This window comes from Lepidochelys kempii, chromosome 12, assembly GCF_965140285.1.
Source record: "Lepidochelys kempii isolate rLepKem1 chromosome 12, rLepKem1.hap1, whole genome shotgun sequence".
Lineage (NCBI taxonomy): Eukaryota > Metazoa > Chordata > Testudines > Cheloniidae > Lepidochelys > Lepidochelys kempii.
The window spans coordinates 6433860-6454613 of record NC_136391.1 but is presented as its reverse complement, the minus strand read 5'-3'; the positions used below and the strand labels follow the sequence as shown (position 1 = coordinate 6454613).

Genomic DNA, 20754 nt, shown 5'->3' with positions numbered 1-20754 from the left:
GCCTGAAACCACTATGGCTTATTGCTAAAAGCAGCCAAGTCAGCAGGCTGTAAATTAGCCAAGTCAGCAGGCTTAGCTTAACCAAGGCAGGAGGGGAGGGTTTTTTTTTGGGTGCCACAGAAAGGGCAGCTTGACCCCGCATCCTTCCTGATAAGAATTATGTTGAAGTTGCTGATACATGTATCTTAGAAGAGCAGGATGTGCCCCAGGAATGTCTATTGGGGCCTCAAGGCTGCAAACTCTGGAAAAACCCACACCTGGTTAATCGATAATCAGAAGGAACCTCTTGCTTGACCATTGAGACTGCTTACTTAACAAGTTTGCTTTAAGGGACATGTCATTCTATTACTAATGTATAAATAAGGGGAAAAAGTTTGAGGCAGGGGGACTCTTCAGGACTGGACTCTCTCTCTCTCTGGATGCATCTTGTGTTTCCCAGCGGCAGACGGGCTGCCGCTGTGCCACTCGAGAGCCACACTCAGCTTTGGTAATTATCAAGGGTTGGGGGTGTTTTACTAACCTCTTGCGGACGTGTGCATAAGTGCTTGAGACTAAGTAAAGTTTAGCTTTAAGTGAAAGCACTCTGGTGTTGTCCGGTTTGTGCCAACCATCTATCGGTCGGACGGCCGTGTCTCCCGATTTATTCCCTGACACCACTCACACAGAGTAAAAGTTACCAAGATCTTTGGGTTGAAAGAACCCTGGGTAACAGTGTAGCCATGATTGTCTTCTTGTCATGTCCTCATACTACTTCCCACCACATCCATGCACATGTGACTGCTGATCACTGCACTCTGCCAGATCACCAGAAGAGCATTTATTCTCAAGCCACTGACATTACAGGAGATGCTTCATATTTTAAGGCTCTCTGCTACAGTCATAGGTATAGGGGCCAGAAAGATATAGCCCCACTTGAGCATCACATTTTGTAGCTTAAAATCATTTACGCTCATAGGAAGTGGGATAAACGATTGACAAATAGCAGGGTAGGAGATGATTGCATGCTGGGGACCGGTTGTCTGTCCTCGACCATCGTGTCAAGAAGCTTGACTGGAAAAACCAGCTTGCCAAGAAGAAGTAGCGGCTGCAGAAGATGAGGGAGGAGGTGGATGCATCTTGTAATTTCTGCTCTTCTGTCTGGACAGGTCTTGGATACAAGGCATAAAAGCTGGATACCAGTGAGGATGCTGAGGGTGATACCGCTTTGTTTTTGTTGCTGGCATACAGATGCCCAGAGACTTAAGTGTTGCCCTTAAATATTTTAGGCTACACAGCCTATCATCTGTTTTGCCTGAAAACTGCAAAGGACCCTTAGATGGGAGACCTTAAATGGGCTGTTGAGTTGAACCTCTGGAGGACGGGAGTCATGAACACCTCTCCATATCAATGGCCATAGCCTGAGCAGCAGAGTTATCCCCATCTAGACTGACCTGGAGAGCCATCTTGGCCACTAATTTGCCCTCATCCACTATTGCAGCAGACTCCTGTTTCACCTCATCCAGTAGCCTGTTCTTCACCCTTAAAACATTTCCCACAAGGTAAAATCATAATGACCCAGCACAGCCTGCTGGTTTGCAATCCTAAATTGTAAACTTCCTGTGGAATAATTTTTTCTTCCAAATAGACCCAATTTTTTTGTCTCTTTTCCTTTGAGCACTGATGTCTGGTGGTGCGCACTCTCTCTCTCATTAGTAGCAGAGACAACTAGGCAGCCTCAAGGGATATGGGTACACAGATACTCAAACCCCTGCAAGGGGACACAGTACATCCTTTCTGCTCTCTTTACAGTAGGGGGAAGAGAAGATGGGGTCTGGCATAACACCTTGCCGGGCTCAAGGATAGACTCATTGATGGGAGGGCTACTCTACAGGTACTTGCCAGGGCTAAAACATCCACCAGTCTGTGTGACTTCTCACTCCATTTAAATATCAAGAGCGGTGGTCATCCTCTTAAACAGTTCCTGATGAGCCTTGTAGTCATGGGGTAGGGGAGAAGTATTGTCCAGTTGTGACAGAATAGACACCCTTGTATTCACACCCTACACACGACTGTAATAAGCATTGTACAAAATAGGCCTTGTAAGGTATCATTTGAACACTCAATTTGCTGATCAGTATTCTCCTGGTAAAATGTGTGGCACCATTGAATGTGAATTTATAAGATTCCTCTGAATGGTGTTATTAACAGAAGATCCAAACCCCACAACACTGTCCAAACAGAAGTTGGCAAACAGGACTGTCCTAAACAAAGGAACATGTGCTCTGCTGAATTTGCATTTAAGCAGTAAACAGAGCCATCAAGCAGGAAGGGAAGACAAAAGGAAGTTCAAACAGGTGAAAAAAACAGCAGGGATCATCCTTCCACACAAACTCTTTGGCTCCTGGTTCTCAGCTGGAAATGTTTTTCAAGAGGGGGACTGAAACTATAAACGGGAGGGACTAACACCCTAAGGCACCCGCCTCTCTCTCCCTGCCAATCACATTAATTACACCTGAAGAGACAAAGGAAGCAGGTGTTGGACTCTGGGGGCGGGACCCTGATTTGAGAGTCTGATCAGTAATCTTAGAATGTGCTGGAAGCATGTGGTGAAAAACTTTGCTTGAATCTAATATAGTTTGGTAAGTTAGGAATTATTAAGCCTTTTATCTGTATTTTTCTTGTAACCATTTCTGACTTTTATGCTCATTACCTGTATTCACTTAAACCCTCTCTTTGTAGTTAATAAACTTGTTTTATTGTTTTAGCTAATCCAGTGTGTTTAAATTGAAGGGTCTGGGAAACTCCATTTGGGGTAACAAATTGGTGCACTTAAAGGAATAATGGATTCAATATATTTCCGCTGCCCAGGAGAGGGCTGGGCAGTACAGGAGATAGGTTTCTGGAGCAGGCTGGGCGCTCCCCAGGCAGATTGGTCAGCACAGCTCCGAGCAGCACCCCTGAAGCACTTATGCCTCTCCCCTGAAAGAGCCCGGCACCAGCCAGCGACACCCCCAGGGCCGTCCCCTGCCCGCGTAGCCTGGCTGCCATGAGGTGCTACCAGATGCCCTTACTCGCCGCTGCCCTGGCGCTCCTGACTCTGCTGCTGCTCCTGAGGAGCCAGGTCAGTGGTGCCGGGCTCCTTTGAGGAAGGGGCAAGAGCATATCAGGGGTGCAGCTCGGAGCTGTGCCACTCACTATGCCTGGGGAGTGTCTGGCTGTGCAAAGGCAGCCTGGCTCAGGGAGCAGGGCAGGGAGGGAGGCTGGGCAGCACCCCTGCTCCCACAGTGTGAAGAGCCTGGGGCCCGAGCAGCTCCCATCAGCTTCCAATCCACCAGCTCCTGGAAGGATGCAATGATTTCAAACTGTGGGGTTCATCCCACAGTTTGAATACCTCAGTGCTAAATGGAAGGCAGAAATGTGAGTGGGCGCATGACCCCATGTGCTCCCCAAAGCGTCACCTCTGGGGGGGCACAAATATGCTTGCTCGCCCCAGGTGCTAAAATGCCTAGTTATGTCTTTGATCAAATTAATGTATTTGTTTATTATTAGAAGGTAAGCTTGCACGTTATTGGAAAGGTGTGACCCCTCCCACTACTGGAGTTGTGGTACAGCACAACATGGACTGTCCTTGTAATGAAAAAGCTTTCACATCAAGTACAAAAGAGAAGCACCAAAAAGAGTATAGGTATTTAGAAATTTGATCACGCTTTTTAGTGCAGAGGAGAGCTCCTTAGCTAAGAAGCCAGAATCTTTAGCCGGCCTCTTTGAATATTAACCTGCTCCTGAATAAATAACGTATCATGCAGCATGTTACCATTTTATTGTAACTTTGCCTTAATAAAAAAGAAAACAAAAGAAATCCACCTGTGCTAGTATATTAGGAATCTAAAAGAGGCTTCAATCTAAGTGAGCTTGCGTTCAGAGCTCTGCAACTAGTCAAATATGGACCCCTCAACAGACCTAGAGTCAGCCCATGACACAGGTGGATAGAGAGGTAAAAACAAGGTCCTGTCTACTCCACAAATAAAATGTCAGGGAGTCTGGTTAAAACTGGTTTTTTTCTTAACATGGTTCCAACTCGGAATGTACATTGGCCCTTCACGGTGTTTGTCCAGATCAGGCTTTACTCTGATTATGAGATTCCTCTGCTATCTGGAACTATATTTGCAATCAGCGTAGGGGACAACTGAGTTATAATCATGCTCCCTGACAGGGTTTTATCAAATGCCCCAACAGCTATGTGGGTGAAGCCAGACAATCACTACGCTCTCAAATGAACTCACTCAGAAAAGTGATAGAAGACAAACACACCATATCACCCCTGGGCGAACACTTTTCACAAAATGATCACTCCATACCCAATCTTTCAATACTCATCCTCAAGGGAAACCTACACAACGTCTTCAAAAGGTGAGCCTGGGAACTGAAGTTCATGCTGCTAGACACTAAAAGCCATGGATTTAACAGGGACACTGGTTTCATGGCTCATTACAAAAACCTGCTAGCTAAACTTTAATGGCCCACTTCAAACTCTTTTTATATAAACAAGCTAACCCCTATTGCCTACTCTATCTCCAGTGACTTCCTACAACACATTACCTCTTATGCTTAACTATCTGTCCCAACTTGTATTTAACTCAAACAATCTGATTTCTTTCCTCAGATCGAAGAAGAGTTTTGTGTAGTTTGAAAGCTTGTATCTTCCACCAGCAAAGCTGGTCCAATAAAAGATTACCTCACCTTCCTTGTCTCTCTCATATCCTGGAACGAACATGGCTTTTATTTGTAGGTTAGCCAGGGCCTAAAATTCATTTAGTGGCCACAAAAGTAGGAATGGCAGTAAATACAATCCTTCCTGCCATGGCCTGAACCTCTCAAAAGTAAAACCATTAAGAAAAGTAAGTATGTCTTTACCTGAACTGAGTTTTAAGAGGCTTCGAGTGCTATTGTCCATCTCAGTGTGCTGTGTCAGTAGATCACTACTAGTGGACTGTGAAGTTGTCTTAATTTCATTAGCAGGGCTTACACTGTAATCTCTGAAATTTGTACTTCTCTTATCTTTTTGAAGTCTCTTAAAGTCCTTGTTCTGAGGGGTGGAGGAAAGGTAGAGGTGGTCATAACTATCTAGACCAGTATCTCTGTGTGACTTGTATGGGTTCGTTTTGTTGGTGTCACTCAAATGCAATTTCTTGGTTGAAGAAATGTCCTGGTTAAGGTAATAAATATTAGGTTTTTCTATTATGTCCTTCTCAAGAGAGGAGTCTAAGGAATCGTTTTCTGAAAAAGTCACCCGAAATCCTCCTCTTGTGAGTCCGGCTCTTATTTTGTCTGGGGAGCGCAGGGATGAACGCATTTGTGGTGGCGATGGAAGGGATCTGTATTCTGGCAAAAAACAAGCACAAACATAGGAGTTAAAAATTGTGAAAACTGCAAAACATTCACCTAAAGTTATTTTTATTCATATTCCAACTTCGCACTTAAGTTGCCTGCATTTGTAAGCCTCCTATGAAGAACTGGCCCCCACAGAAAGAAATCATAAGAAAGCAGGCACCTGAATGTAACATGTCTTATGTTGTACACACTTATGAAATCATACATTAGAGATGGAAAAGGTCCATTAGATCTCAGCTATCCCTTCTCCTACAAGAACCAATTCAGGATTATTCCTTACAACATATTCCCCAGTGCTTGAAAAATTCCGGTATTAAATGTCTCAAATGATGGGGCTTCCACCATTTCTCTTAAGCCTCACATTTAGATGACCTGTCACCATTCACAATCATGTTCTTTTTGTGATGTTCATTGCCCCCCAAAATCTCCAACAACTTTCAAACAGTGGAAATTCAAAGAGAGTAACATACTTCTCTAGTGGACTTTGCAAGATCCAGTGCTAATGGTTTTGAAGTTTTAACTCTTTTGCTGCAACAAGTAAAGGGTGTGAGAGCTGGGAGCCTGTGCAGTGAGGAGACATTGGTGAGCTGGCAGGAGACCTATGATGGAGGGGCCACTGCCCAGCTGGACCAACCACTATCAACCTCTGCAGTTGTGCTTGTGAGCAGAGAGCAAAGCAGCACTTGTGAAAATCCGGCAGCAGGAAAATCCAGTCCTTGCTCTTCTGAGCTAGAGACAACACCAGCAGGAGGTGCTGGATATAGCCTAGCACAATTCCTGATGGGAAGACAACTCAGAACTGCTGTTCCAACTCTTGATTATCATACACATTGTAAGGAGAGTGATCACTTTAGATAAGCTATTACCAACAGGAGAGTGGGTTTGGGGGGGGGGAGGGGAGGAGAAAACCTGAATTTGTGCTGGAAATGGCCCAACTTGATTATCATACACGCTGTAAGGAGAGTGATCACTTTAGATAAGCTATTACCAGCAGGAGCGTGGGGTGGGGGGAGAGAAAACCTTTTGTAGTGGTAAACACCCATTTTTTCATGCTTTGTGTGTATAAAAAGATCTTCTATACTTTCCACAGTATGCATCCGATGAAGTGAGCTGTAGCTCACGAAAGCTTATGCTCAAATAAATTGGTTAGTCTCTAAGGTGCCACAAGTACTCCTTTTCTTTTTGTTCCAACTCTGGAAAAGAATCTATCTCCAAAGTGGCCAGACACAAAGAGTAGCCAAATCAGATAAAAGGAAAAACAGCTTATGAAAACTTTTACAACCGATGACGCTCAGGTAGACTAGGCAGTTCTCTAAAACCTGGTGACCATGCTTGTGTCAAATTGGATAGCCAACTACAGCAGTAATAAAGAAAAATAATTCAGTGCTCAAATCATGTGCAGGGCTGGCCCTACACCAAATGGCACCCCAGGCAAGGAACGTCTTTGGCACCCCCCCTCATTTGTTAAACTTTTGAATACCTTATTTTTTATTGCATTTGTAGCCCATTTGATTATTTTGATGCACGATTTGCACGCATGATTTATCCGTCATATAAGACAATACATTTGCACATTAGGCTAGGATCTGTAAAGTTGTATTTATTCATGCTAACAACAAAAACAGCACCCGGTGCCCCCTCAACCCCAGCACCCCAGACAGCTGTCTCGGTCTCCTGGCCCTAAATCCGGCCCTGATCATATGTGACTGAGACCAACAGTGGAGAGTTCAACAGAAGCTATCAACATCTACAGTTGTCTACAAAGTCCTCAGAAAGAGCAATCCGAGCAAAATTTACACATGACAGATGCAGAAGAAAATTCAAGAATTCCAGACCGACCTCTGCCGGTCGTTGCAACTAATGGACTGCCAGATGATCAAGTTGTTATATATTGTTACTAGTGTAATTAGAAAACCAGAACAGAGAGAGTACCAATTCAGAGATACTTAACACATTGATCTGTACTGAACTTTAAAGATAGGGTGATAGTGTACATTTTGTAAATGGTAGGAATGTAAACCTTAGGAGATGTAATGGAATGCTTAACTGTATTATACTGAAGTAACAGAAGGGTAGCCATGTTAGTTTGGATCTGTGAAAGCGGCAAAGAGTCCAGTGGCACCTTATAGACTAACAGATGTACTGGAGCATAAGCTTTCGTGGGTGAATACCCACTTCGTCGGATGCATGTAGTGGAAATTTCCAGAGGCATGTATAAATATGCAAGCAAGAATCAGGCTAGGGATAACGAGGTTAGTTCAATCAGGGAGGAGGAGGCCCTCTTCTAGCAGTTGAGGTGACTGTATTATACTGTTCAACCACTAGATGGTGCTAAAAGAAAAGGAGTACTTGTGGCACCTTAGGGTATGTCTACACTACGAAATTAGGTCGAATTTATAAAAGTCGGTTTTTTAGAAATCGGTTTTATATATTCAAGTGTGTGTGTCCCCACAGAAAATGCTCTAAGTGCATTAACTCGGCGGAGTGCTTCCACAGTACCGAGGCTAGAGTCGACTTCCGAATGTTGCACTGTGGGTAGCTATCCCACAGTTCCAGCAGTCTCTGCTGCCCATTGGAATTCTGGGTTGAGATCCCAATGCCTGATGGGGCTAAAACATTGTCGCGGGTGGTTCTGGGAACATATTGTCAGGCCCCCATTCCCTCCCTCCCTCCGTGAAAGCAAGGGCAGACAATCGTTTCGCGCCTTTTTTCCTGAGTTACCTGTGCAGACGCCATACCACGGCAAGCATGGAGCCTGCTCAGCTCACTGTCACCGTATGTCTTCTGGGTGCTGGCAGACGCGGTACTGCATTGCTACACAGCAGCAGCAACCCATTGCCTTGTGGCAGCAGACGGTGCAATAGGACTGGTAGCCATCATCGTCATGTCCGAGGTGCTCCTGGTCGCCTCTGTGAGGTCGATCAGGAGCGCCTGGGCAGACATGGGCGCAGGGACTAAATTTGGAGTGACTTGATCAGGTCATTCTCTTTAGTCCTGCAGTCAGTCCTATTGAACCATCTTATGGTGAGCAGGCAGGTGATACAGATTGCTAGTAGTCCTATTGCATCATCTTCTGCCAGGCAGGCAAGAGATGAGGATGGCTAGCAATCCTATTGTACCATCTTCTGCCGAGCAGCCATGGGATGTGGATGGCATGCAGTCCTTCTGCACCGTCTGCTGCCAGCCAAAGATGTAAAAGATAGATGGAGTGTATCAAAACAAGAAATAGACCAGATTTGTTTTGTACTCATTTGCAAACCCCCCTCTCCGCCCCCCGTCTAGGGGACTCATTCCTCTAGGTCACACAGCACTCAGTCACAGAGAAGGTGCAGCAAGGTAAATCTAGCCATCTATGAATCACAGGCCAGACTAACCTCCTTGTTCCAATAAGAACAATAACTTAGGTGCACCATTTCTTATTGGAACCCTCCCTGAAGTCCTGCCTGAAATACTCCTTGATGTAAAGCCACCCCCTTTGTTGATTTTAACTCCCTGTAAGCCAACCCTGTAAGCCGTGTCGTCAGTCGGCCCTCCCTGCGTCAGAGCAATGGCAAACAATCGTGTATCTGAGCTGAGAGTGCTGTCCAGAGCAGTCACAATGGAGCACTCTGGGATAGCTCCCAGAGGCCAATACTGTCGAATTGCGTCCACAGTACCCCAAATTCGACCCGGCAAGGCCGATTTAAGCGCTAATCCACTTGTTAGGGGTGGAGTAAGGAAATGGATTTTAAGAGCCCTTTAAGTTGAAATAAAGGGCTTCATCGTGTGGACGGGTGCAGGTTTACATCGATTTAACGCTGCTAAATTCGACCTAAAGTCCTAGTGTAGACCAGGGCTTAGAGACTAACAAATTGTAATATACCTTATTTAAGCTAACCTCGGCCATACCGGATAGAACAGTAGAGGAGACTACAGTGAACCTACGTGTGTATCACTGAGCAGGAAGCTCTGTGGCCAGTCCACACCTGGTACAAAATCCTGACCTGTTTGTAGCAGCCCTTCGGCCTATCGTGTACAGGACATACATGACAACTATACTCAGAGCACCACTTCGACTGGAACAGTCAATTAATAGATTCAGAGATTCCAAGGCCATAAGGGACCACTGTGATCATCTAGTCTGATATCCTGTATAGCACAGGCCATAGGATTTCCTGGAATTCATTCCTATTTGTACAAGACCAGATCTTTTAGAAAAGCATCCAATCTGGATTTAAAATTTGCCTATGATAGAGAATCCACCACAAGCAGAGGTAAATTGTTCCAATGTTAATATTAGATTAATATTAGAAAGCTTATGCTCTAATAAATTGGTTAGTCTCTAAGGTGCCACAAGTCCTCCTTTTCTTTTTGCGAATACAGACTAACACGGCTGTTACTCTGAAACCTGTCATTAGATTCAGTAGTGCAGCAGGATGAATTTGAAAAAGAATTACAGGATTATTATTGGTATAGGAAAGAATTAAAAGTCCCATTGTTGAAAGAAAATTGAAGATTGAAAGATTTACCATCTTCCAGATGACTGTGATTCATCAACTGTTTTCCTGCCACTTCTTCCAGCTGAAAAATATTTGAAACATCAAATCATGCACTTCGTACCGACACAAAAGGGTCCGAGTCATCCACTTATTAAAAGAAAATTTGAAAATGTGAAGCCATGGGCTTGTCTAGCCCTTGTGCTCCCTGAGTGAAAGGATTGCAACTGTGCCCATCCTGTCCAGGCTACAAGACAGAGAGACTTTCTATGGCTACAGATGGCAACACTGATAACAAATTAGGTGCAGAACACAAGAGTGCAGGCTTGAACACAAATTTAAAAGAAGCTTTTCAAACATGAAGTCACTAGCACCAAGAATTCAAACCCACAGTACGTCTGCTTCATTAGAAGTCTGCATTAAGGTTAAGAATTAAACAAACATCAGGACAATCAAAAGTAAAGATTCCCACACCCAGGGGAACTAGGTCACGCTGCATGTCTGAAGTAGTCTATATACCCATTTATGATTTTAAGCTGATAGTTGTAGGTACAATGAATCAGAGTATAGCCTCAGCTCAAGTAGCCCAAAGAGGATGGAAAATGGAGTTTCCCCTTGTGGATGGGAGTCCCCAGGTGGTGGTGGCAAGCCAGTGTGGAGGTACACTGTCCGCTCCTGCCAATATGGAGCGTATGGGGAGAGCTAACGGCATGGCTAGAGCATGTGCCACACCGTCAATTTGGGGCTGTTATTACCACGTTAGAGCAAGCCATTCAGTGTGCCCTGGGATCAAGCTATCTATGCTGCCCCCATGTGTACCAACTGCAGTTCTGGGACATCTGAGCTGGCCTAATATGTGGGCAACTTATTGTAGCTGTAGGAACCATAGTTATGAATTTCTTGACTATTGTGCATTTCAATTCCCAATCTTAAGGTTCTATTCGTAAAGATTTTTGCACTGAACTTAATGTGCCTTTTAAATGATGTTAAAGTAAAAGAAAAAAGCTAAACTAAACTATGCTATCCAGCCAATCTGCACTCATATTACATACAACTGCTAAGGAAGGAAGGAGAAAAAAAATTAAAGCATCACCAAAAATAGATACAAGTCACTTAAAAGAAAAGCAGGCAATGTGCAAGCATACTGTTAGTGCTTAAACAACAACTCAAGAGTGTCTTACTTGTGTTCCCAGTGTGTTGCTGCATTGTTTATTCTCTCTGGCTGAGCTGCTGGCCTGTACTGCAGAAGCAGATGACGTGTTTATTGAGGAATCCTTTGCTTGGCATTTTAACAGAAGTTTATGAGTTAACTGCTTTTGGCTTGACTCTGTTAAACAGAAAATAATTAGAAGCCATGACTCAACATTGCAGAGGTAACTAGAAAGCGGTTGCTTTATTATGGGAGAAGCGTTGATTCTCAGAAAGAACTACCTGATCATTTGCAATTTTCAAAACCTCTCCCTAAAAAACATGCACCGTGCACATTGTGCACTCACTAATGTCTGGGCCTTGCAGGATGATTATTAAAGAGTAAGAGAGCTCAAAAAGGGGGCCAAAGGTCCTTGAAGCCCAGAGCAGCCCGTGACCAAAAAGGAAATGAAAAGGTTGGGAGTGCATTCTTTTTTAATACCTTTCAGCCTCATATTTGGGCTCATGATGGGACACCCCCAGGACCCCAACAATCACTCCTTTACAGCAGATTTCAACCTAGCAGCATGGGGGATGCACAAAGCCCAGAGTGTGGATCTACACAGCCAAATCTCAAAGGCAGTGCACTTTAGTTTTGGTACATGGACTGTAGTCAGTAGCTTGAACTTTTTCCTTTTAAAGAGATGCTAATTATTGAGTGATTTCTAAAATTAGTTAGAACAAAACATGAGGCTACGCTTCCTCCTGTATTTTCAATACCTGCATATTTCCAACCTTGTATACAGGCCTACTATACATCTTTGTATTTGCTACATTAATTGGTAAGAAGCAACTTACCAGTTTGATTTCTGCTACTATCAATATCTAAACTAGATACTGAAGAAGTCCCTTTATCTACTGCATAGTTCTTCACTGTATTCTCCCTACAGCTGCAACAGAAAAGAGATTTACCAGGGTTAGATGTGGAGTAATATGAGTAAGAGTGGCAGAATCAAGCCCTGCGACTGTACCCAAATGTAATAGAATTTTAGTACCCTGTTTACACTCCTTTACTTCCTCAAAATGTCATTTCTTACCAGTTACATTTTATAAAGAATACCCCCACCCTCTGGATGCAAGTACAGACAAGAAAAATATGACTGGTTTAAAGGGCATGCCATAGATACCAAAAGTTTCTGATCTACCACTTTCTCTTCTACCACAAAGAACAGGAGTACTTGTGGCGCCTTAGAGACTAACAAATTTATTTGAGCATAAGGTTTCGTGGGCTACAGCCCACTTCATTATATGCATGCGGTGGAAAATATAGTAGGACAATTTTATATACACAGAAAACATGAAACAATGGGTGTTACCATGCACACTATAATGAGAGTGATCAGTTACGGTGAGCTGTTATCAGCAGGAGAGAAAAAAAAACCAACCTTTTGGAGTGATAATCAAGATGGGCCATTTCCAGCAGTTGACAAGAACGTGAGGAACAGTAGGGGGGAAAAATAAACATGGGGAAACAGTTTTACTTTGTGTAATGTCCCATCCACTCCCAGTCTTTATTCAAGCCTAATTTAATGGTTTCCAGTTTGCAAATTAATTCCAATTCAGCAGTCTCTCATTGGAGTCTGTTTTTGAAGTTTTTTTGTTGTAATATTGCGACTTTTAGGTCTGTAATTGAGTGACCAGGGAGATTGAAGTGTTCTCTGACTGGTTTTTGAATGTTATAATTCTTGACGTCTGATTTGTGTCCATTTATTCTTTTACGTAGAGAGTGTCCAGTTTGACCAATGTACACGGCAGAGGGGCATTGCTGGCACATGATGGCATATATCACATTGGTAGATGTGCAAGTGAACGAGCCTCTGATAGTGTGGCTGATGTGATTAGGCCCTATGATGGTGTCCCCTGAATAGATATGTGGACACAGTTGGCAACGGGATTTGCTGCAAAGTAAACCACTGTCTACCCCAGCATAGAAGAGTGACAATTTTCTTAGGGCTGTTCTACTCAAACATTTAGCTCATGGCAATTTGTGGTGTAAATCTATCTCCGCACACTAACTATTTCTTAGAGTGCTTTGATCCAGTCCCGTTTCAAAGTGGGGTAGATCAAAGCACACTAAGGAACTGTTAGTGTGCATCAGCAGGGTCCACAAACAGTTCCTTAGTGTGCTTTCATCTATCCTGCTTTGCAACGGGACTCAGTCAAAGTGCACTAAGGAACTATTAATGCTTGTCTACAAAGTGCACTAGTGTACACCAGCTGGGGTATAAATTCTAGCACATACAAGCATATTGCATACTAACTGGCTGCATGGACCCTCCTGGCAGGCACACGGATGTAGGACTGTTTGAAATGGGATGATATCATCATGCACTATGGAACTTTTAGTGAGCGCCATCAGGGTCCACATGGCCAGTTAACGTGCGACACTATGGTGCACACTAGAATTCACACCCCAGCTAGTGCACTTTAAAGCACCACACAGACAAGCCCTCAGTGTGCATCAGCAGGGTCCATATGGAAAGTTAGTGTGTGGCAGGTTAGCATGGGGTAGATTCATATTCCAGCTTGCTGTGAACTAAATGGTCATGTATACAAGCCCTTACATTAACTTAAAATGGATTCAGATCGGATGGTCTAATCTTGCTTCCTTTGAAGACAATGGTAAAATGGTCAGTCCTGGAAGTGGCTGAGATCCCTAATTTTCCCCTGAAGACAATGGGAGTTGGGGAACAATCATCACTGTTCAGGAGGCACTGAGAACCTCATGGGATGGGGATCACAATGGGTTTAGTCAGAGACAGGGCAGAAAAATATGCTGAATATATCTCAGGGTTTAGGCACTTTGCCCTCTCTCTATACTGTTTCAGCTATGTAAATGTGATCAACATTTTGTTAAAATATTTGTAAAGAGTTACTGGTATGTAAACAGATTTTCAAGACTTGTATTTGCCAATCTGGAACAGAGCCCTTTGCAGCATTTAAAATATTGTTGATTGTTACTTTGGTGAAGCAAGGAGAGAGAAGTACTATGACTTATGCTGTATGTTGAGTGGAAAAAGGAAATCCCTACCACAGTTGTATTTGGGTCCTTTAGGGAAGTTGGGCTACAGACAGAGTTGCTTTATACATGACAAGCACTTGCATGTCTGGTGTTAATAAGACATTGCAAAACACTGCTGGCCCAATTTTTAAAAGAGCTCAGGTCCTGTTTAGGCACCCAGCTGAAGCAGCCAGATTTTCAAAGGTAGAAAATCTTGCCACTTGAGTTAGGCACCTAAAAGGAATCTGGGCTCTTTTCAAAAGCTTGCCTTTTATATTCAGAGAAATTATATACTTCTGTGTGCCAGTTAATCATGTTGCATGTTGCCTTTGGTAGCATAACCCAAAGCAATATATTTTGTAAATACAGGTACAGCTTATGGTGCTGTAAAGAACTGAAACAATTTAGAGAAAACTTGAGTTGAATAATACAAAACCCTATGAATTAGCAAATTGACACAAAGCAAAGAAAGACAGATTTCCCAGTGATATAGCTAAGGTGTGTTCCATAATATTCCCTTCCGTTGTAGTGCTTAGTCATTTTTTAGATAATCAGAGTTGAACAGATTTTAGGCAGAACAGTAAAGTACCAATCATTTTTTACAGCCCTTGATTTCTACAGAAGATAATTCCAAAGGATAGTAACTATTTACCATCAGGGCCAAACTGAAGTCAGTTGAGTGGCATCTCCTTACCCAAAGCTGAATTTGGCCCAGAGACTCATAGGGTATGTCTACACAGGGATAAAAGACCCTCAGCACAGCTGTGGCTGGCCAGGGTCAGCTGACTCGGGCTCATGGTGCTAAAAATTGCTGCGTAGACATTCGGGCTCAGGGGAGCCTGAGCTCTGGGATTCTCCACCCTCGCAGAGTCCTAGAGCTCAGGCTCCAGCCTAAGCCCAAATGTCTGTACAGCAATTTTTCAGCCCCGAAGCCAAAGCCCCACGAGCCTGAGTCAGCTGACCCAAGCCAGCCGTGGGTTTTTTATCCCTGGCTAGACATACCCATAGATTCCTGATGGCAGAGGGTTTGTTATATTTATTTCCAGGGACTTTGTCTACCTGGCAAAGGAACATCAAATCACTATGTAGGGCACTATCAATTAAACACAAAACAAACTTTCTTACCTTACGCTTTCTTTTTCAGAAAATAAACAATCCTCTTTTCTCTTTAGGCCAAAATGCAGCATGGCAGATTTTCTTTCACTCTCCCTCACTATTCTGTCATCTAAAAAGAGGAAAGATTAGTTGAACATTTCTAGATTTCCTTTTGCGTATAAGCACACTAGCGTTACAGTGAAGCCCGGACGTCTGTTATCACAAGTGTAAGCAAAAACAGACTCTCTTAACTGCCACAGCAACAGCCTGTATACTGCATAACCACAACTTGGGGAAGTAAAATATTAACAATTAAAGCCTTTCCCACACCAGGTGAAATTCCATTAATGATTAGAAAACTGACAACATATTAACCTAGCCAAAGAAAAAGATATACGTAACCCCATTTGGAATGTATGGGATACGCTCACAGTGCAGCTGCTAATATTATTACAAAAGTATTTCCATATGAAAACTCAGCGTATCACTTTATTAGCAAGTTAATTCAAAATCAGAAGGGAATTAGTTTCTAAGATTCTGATAAATTGCTTTATCACCCATTGCCCAAATGTGTGCATTTAGTGTCACCAAGAAACATAAGATGAACGCATTGAATTTTTTTTGTTTGAGGGAGTGGTAGCACCTGTTTAAATGAAGATTTCACAAACAACTCCACTAATTAATTGAGCGGCACAAACCCTGCTGGGGCGCTTTAACGTAGTGCTGTCTGAAATAGTATTATGTTAAGATGCATTCTGGAACTTTTAGTGTGCTTCTGCATCATCTACACAGATCAGTTGATGCACAACACATTAGCGCACTTTAGAAATCACAACCCCGTAGAGTGGATCATTTCACCAGGTAGTCAAGCCCTTAGACAGCTGGGGCCATATCCCATGGTTCTTTGCACTGCAGTAAGCTGAGGGTGGTGGTTTTGGCACAGGGACAAAAACCTGTGGCTAGAGGGGTGTTTGAGGGGCTAAGGGCAGAACATTTGAAGGGCAGGCTACTGGAAGAGTTAGAACACGAGCAGGGGGGCCTAACAGCCTCCAGCCTTTTGGAGTGAAAGCTCTATCAACACAAGACTGAAAGAAGTTACAGTCTGCTCCCCTTCCTGTCACTGGGTGTGCTGTCTCCAGATCACATCCTGTGACTAGTAAACAGTGAGATCTCACCTTTCCCTGTGTCAGAGTTCAAGGCTGAAACATGGAGATCTCTGACTAAACGCTACGTTAGCTGCTGGGACTCTCAGCAGTGTTCTGGACTGGGGCTGTGGGTAAGTAATACAACATGTGCTGTGCACATTACTAGCAATTTGGGTGCTTCTATAGCTCAGAAGTACCCAGGAATGTTTTGCCCATAATTCTGAAATTATCACCTCATTATCACTTCATTCATTCAGAAATTTATATCAGCACACATGAGCAGGCACCTCTCCAAGATAAACAATCAGCAGGTCTGAAGAAGTCAAAATGCAAGTGTCTCAAGCCACTGAAAGGTCCACCAATGGAACCCCTGTTCCTTAGCAAAACTCCAATCCCTGTTACGTTAAGCCAAAGATTTTCAAATGGCTGCCCAATTCAATAAGTCTTTTAGTCTATGTCATGAAGCTTTCCAGACTCTGGCTCTGGCTGACCACTGGAGGGAAAAGGCCCAGAGGCATGGCTCTCCACGGAGAACACCCCCCTGCCCACTACAGACAGTCTAACCCAAGGATCCAAGAAGATTGTAACTCCTGCAATAGGATATATTAGAGAGAGAACACCCAGATGGGAGAGTCCCATTCAGGGCTTTAAAGACCATAACTAACACCTTGAATTGCACTCAAAGAAGAATCCGATATCCCAGTACAGAGCATTGGTGTTACATGCTCATAGCAGCTCACCCTCCTTAAGAAGTAAGTTACACAGTATTCTGCACCAGTTGGAATCTTCAGGTGTTTTTCAAGGACAGCCAGAAGTAGAGCACATTTTCTTAACTTGGCTAGGCACGTGGTGAGCTGTGACTGTCCCTTTCTTTCTGTTCTTGTTCCCTTACTTTTATTAACTCCTCTTTCCTTGCTATTCATGGTCACCCTACCTCACCCAACGTGAAATAAATAGCTCAACAACAAAACATGTAACTAGCACAAAATCAAGTCAATTTATCATTACATTCATTGGTTTATATGTTACAGCCCCATCCCCACCCCTTCATTTGTTTAGGTCTTTTAAATCCTAAACCCTCCAGGGCAGGAACAGTCTGTGTTTGTAGGACCCAACACAATGTGGCCCAACTCCCCCAGTATGCTACAGAGCTACCTGAGCCAATTTTATGGTTGTTACAGAGACCATGAGACCCCAGATGAATATAATAAAATCAACGTAGACATTTGTTACAGGGTGACTGACGCTTTAAGAGGGAGCAGGGCCAGTGTACTTGTGCTGCACCAGCTGACCCAGGGCTGGTCTACCCCTAAAACACTGTACAAGGGCAGCTGTGCCTCTGTAGCACTTCAGTGAAGATGCTACCTATACTGACAGGAGGGCTTCTTGCATCGGCATAGATATTCTACCTCCCCCAGAGGCGGTAGCTCTGTTGATGGGAGAAGCTCTCTCATCAACATAGCACTGCTTACACCAGGGGTTGGAATGCCTTATAGCAACCTAATTTCTTAGACCTGGCCCCGGATTAGGAGGGCCCCTGACCTGGGGAAGTAAGAAAGACCTAATGAGTCAGAAGTAGGAAGCAAGGTTTCCAGTGTCCCATGGGAGAGGAAGCAGAATGAGTGCCTGAAAGGTAAAGAGGAAACATCCCCTGGGAGTTATAGTCCAGCATGAACTGCAGAACTGTGTTTGTTTGGTTTGCTTAAGTTTGGGAAAATAAAACCATCTAAAAGAGACTCTGGGTGTGGCAATGGATCCTTTGCAGGGTGAGGAGAAGCCCTGCCTCGTTACAACATTGAAATCGATGTCCACAGCAAAACACCTGATGATTCCAAAGCCAGGCCTAAAAAGATCTAAGTCAAGGTGGGGAGGAATTTAAGGGAGCAGAGTGGTGCTGTTCATTACCATGGCTCCAACAGAGATTTCAAGCTAGGATCTAAATACCAATAGTAAACTTTTCAAGTGTGCCTCTGAATTAGGAGCTTAACGTCCATTGACTTTGAATAAGGTCTAGGCTCTCTTGTGCTCGAATCACTTTTGAAAAGGGACTGAGGCCTGGTCTACGCTACAGGGTTAGGTTGACATAAGCTGCCCTGCGTCTTGTGGAAGGCTCTTCACTTAAATTTGGCTCCCGCCGACATAAGTGCCTCTCTATGCTGATGTAGTAACACCACCTCCCCGAGCGGCGTGGAGTCACGGTCGATGTAATTAGGTGAGCGCAGTGTCAGTGTAGAGGCTGCGTTACTTACAACTGTTACTGCCTTTCAGCAGCCATCCCACAGTGCCCCATGCTGGCAATACAATCGATAACAAGCACGCCTGGTGAGGACGCACACCACTATTACAAAGAGCCAAGCATGCGTGCACACCAATGATTTAATAACTGTAGTGTCTGTGTGCTGTCGTAAGTTAGGTCGACATAGTTTTGTCATGTAGCCATGGCCTAAGTTACTCAAGGCTCTTTAAAATTTTAGCCCAAGTATACATACTTACCTTAGTCCACTTTGGGGTCAGAGTGCCTCAGACATGCCAAGAGAGGGACAGAATTATTAGCCACACTCCTCCCTAACTCATAGTAGCTGTGCACTGAACTGAGTATCCAAACAGAAAAAGGCTAGCCAACATAGGGCATACTTCACTTTCCAGTCTACTGCCATGGCAACCGCCTGCTTTGACTTCAGCTCTTTCACATGGATTCTGTAGTGAAGTCATAAACCTGCTTTTGTCTTCAGTTATTTCCATAGCAACAGACTGCAACGTGATAAATTCAGGATGAAGACTTAATTCTAGGTCGAGCATAAAGTGATGCTGAGGTCTAATCAAGTACCTTCAAAGAGTCGGAAAAAACACAGAATTATAAAACATTTAACTGGAGTGCAGCTCTGCACAGACTGTAGAAACAACCCTTCTTACACACAGCAGAAAAGACTGTAGACCAGGGATGAGCCTTTACAAAGCAACACTTTGTGGCTGAGTCAGCATTACTAGGAGTGCCTTATGTTTTTCATTTCCTATGCTGAGGATTTAAATTTGTAAAGTTACATTTATACAATTGTTTGTTTGGATTTTCTAGGAAAAGGAAGGAAAAATACTGAGCTGTTAAACTTGCAGAACTTGTAAGGTCTCTGAACCACAACTATGGGAACTGTAGAGATGACTGGTTTTGCCAGCTTTACCTGCAGAACTTGGAAGAACCACAATTTGCATGGTTATAAACTCAGCAAGAAGGGAGGAGCCTGTGGAGCTGATAAACGACATGGGAGAAAGCTCCTTCCCATGGTGTGTATGAACTGCCACAACAGTTTATGACACTGATCCAGTAATAACAGATTGCTGCTACTGAATACCTTTTCTTCAGCATTCAACAGTAATATCTCTCACCCAGTTTTTCCAGGGCTTGTAGCGTATAGACAGCGAACAGTCTATAATCGGATTCTTTTCTGGTAATGGGGTTGAGGCGCAGATCCAGCTCTGAGAGGACTGGTAATGTTTGGAGGCGAGACACTTCCAGCAAGGATGAGATATGATTGTAATATAAATTCAGATTTTGTAACAAATATAAATATTCAATACCCTGTAAGGAAAAAAACAAAGTTATATATTTAATAGAGTAGGAGCATGGTATAGTCTTTAGAGCCCTAAACAGAGAGACTTCCACAGGATTACTGTGGCATGCTGGTCAAGTCTTTTACATTCTTTGCACTTGATCTCCCTATCTGTAAACTTGTGATAATTATACTTACGTATAGCTCTGTAAAGCACTGGGAGATCACGAAAGCTTATGCTCTAATAAATTGGTTAGTCTCTAAGGTGCCACAAGTACTCCTTTTCTTTATTCAGATAAAAGGCACTCTAAAAGGGTTATTATCCTATGACCCAAATAGAGACGGAAAGCAATACAGGATAACCTCTGATAAGCAAACATCATTTAGCCAATCAGTTCTGAATGGCTTCACTTTCTCCCAGTTGCCTTTCACAGCACATATGGTTTACCACACACCCATTTGTCTGAATAGTTTGGAGGGCTTCAGTCACAATCAATATTCCTTTCTGCAGAACTTTTTTTTTTTTTAACTTTTGTTACCTGGAAAGGTGATTGAACTCTGAGAGTGACCCAGCAGTGGAAACTGAGGCAGGGAGCTGTAGCACACAAAGGGGTGCTTGGGAAGTGGCAAGCCAGCCATGCTTGCTAAGAGAAGTTTGATTGCAGAGAAAGTCAACCCAGAGGAAAAGGAGCTAAGAAAAACTGTAGAATGGTTATTCTGAACCTGAGGAGCTGGACATCTTTATGAGTGCTTGTCTACCCTGCTGAAAAGGGAGGTACAAGTTCTTTTGGGGTTTTTGGTTGATACTATGTAGTCAGGAGCGAATCCCTTGGGGTTTTTTTTGGTTAGTTGTTTTTTCCCCTTTGCTTTGTCACAAGGGAGAACTGGAATTGCTTTTACAGGTCCCAAATTAATTTCCCCACCTAAAAGAAGGA

The 20754-nt window shown here is 43.5% G+C and overlaps 1 protein-coding gene across 8 annotated transcripts in view; it reads right to left on the bottom strand.

The window, feature by feature from the left end:
• LRRC36 (leucine rich repeat containing 36) overlaps positions 1-20754 on the bottom strand; it is an 82435-nt gene that overhangs the window by 56304 nt on the left and 5377 nt on the right. For 6 of the 8 annotated variants that reach the window (XM_073307307.2, XM_073307303.2, XM_073307309.2 and 3 more), the window contains exons 3-8: positions 19656-19848; positions 15160-15259; positions 11832-11923; positions 11027-11172; positions 9879-9930; positions 4894-5361 (exon numbers count right to left, since the gene is read on the bottom strand). In XM_073307307.2, the coding sequence (XP_073163408.1) occupies positions 4894-5361; positions 9879-9930; positions 11027-11172; positions 11832-11923; positions 15160-15259; positions 19656-19848 (1051 nt within the window). The other 2 variants (XM_073307311.2, XM_073307312.2) reach the window with 2 other exon arrangements.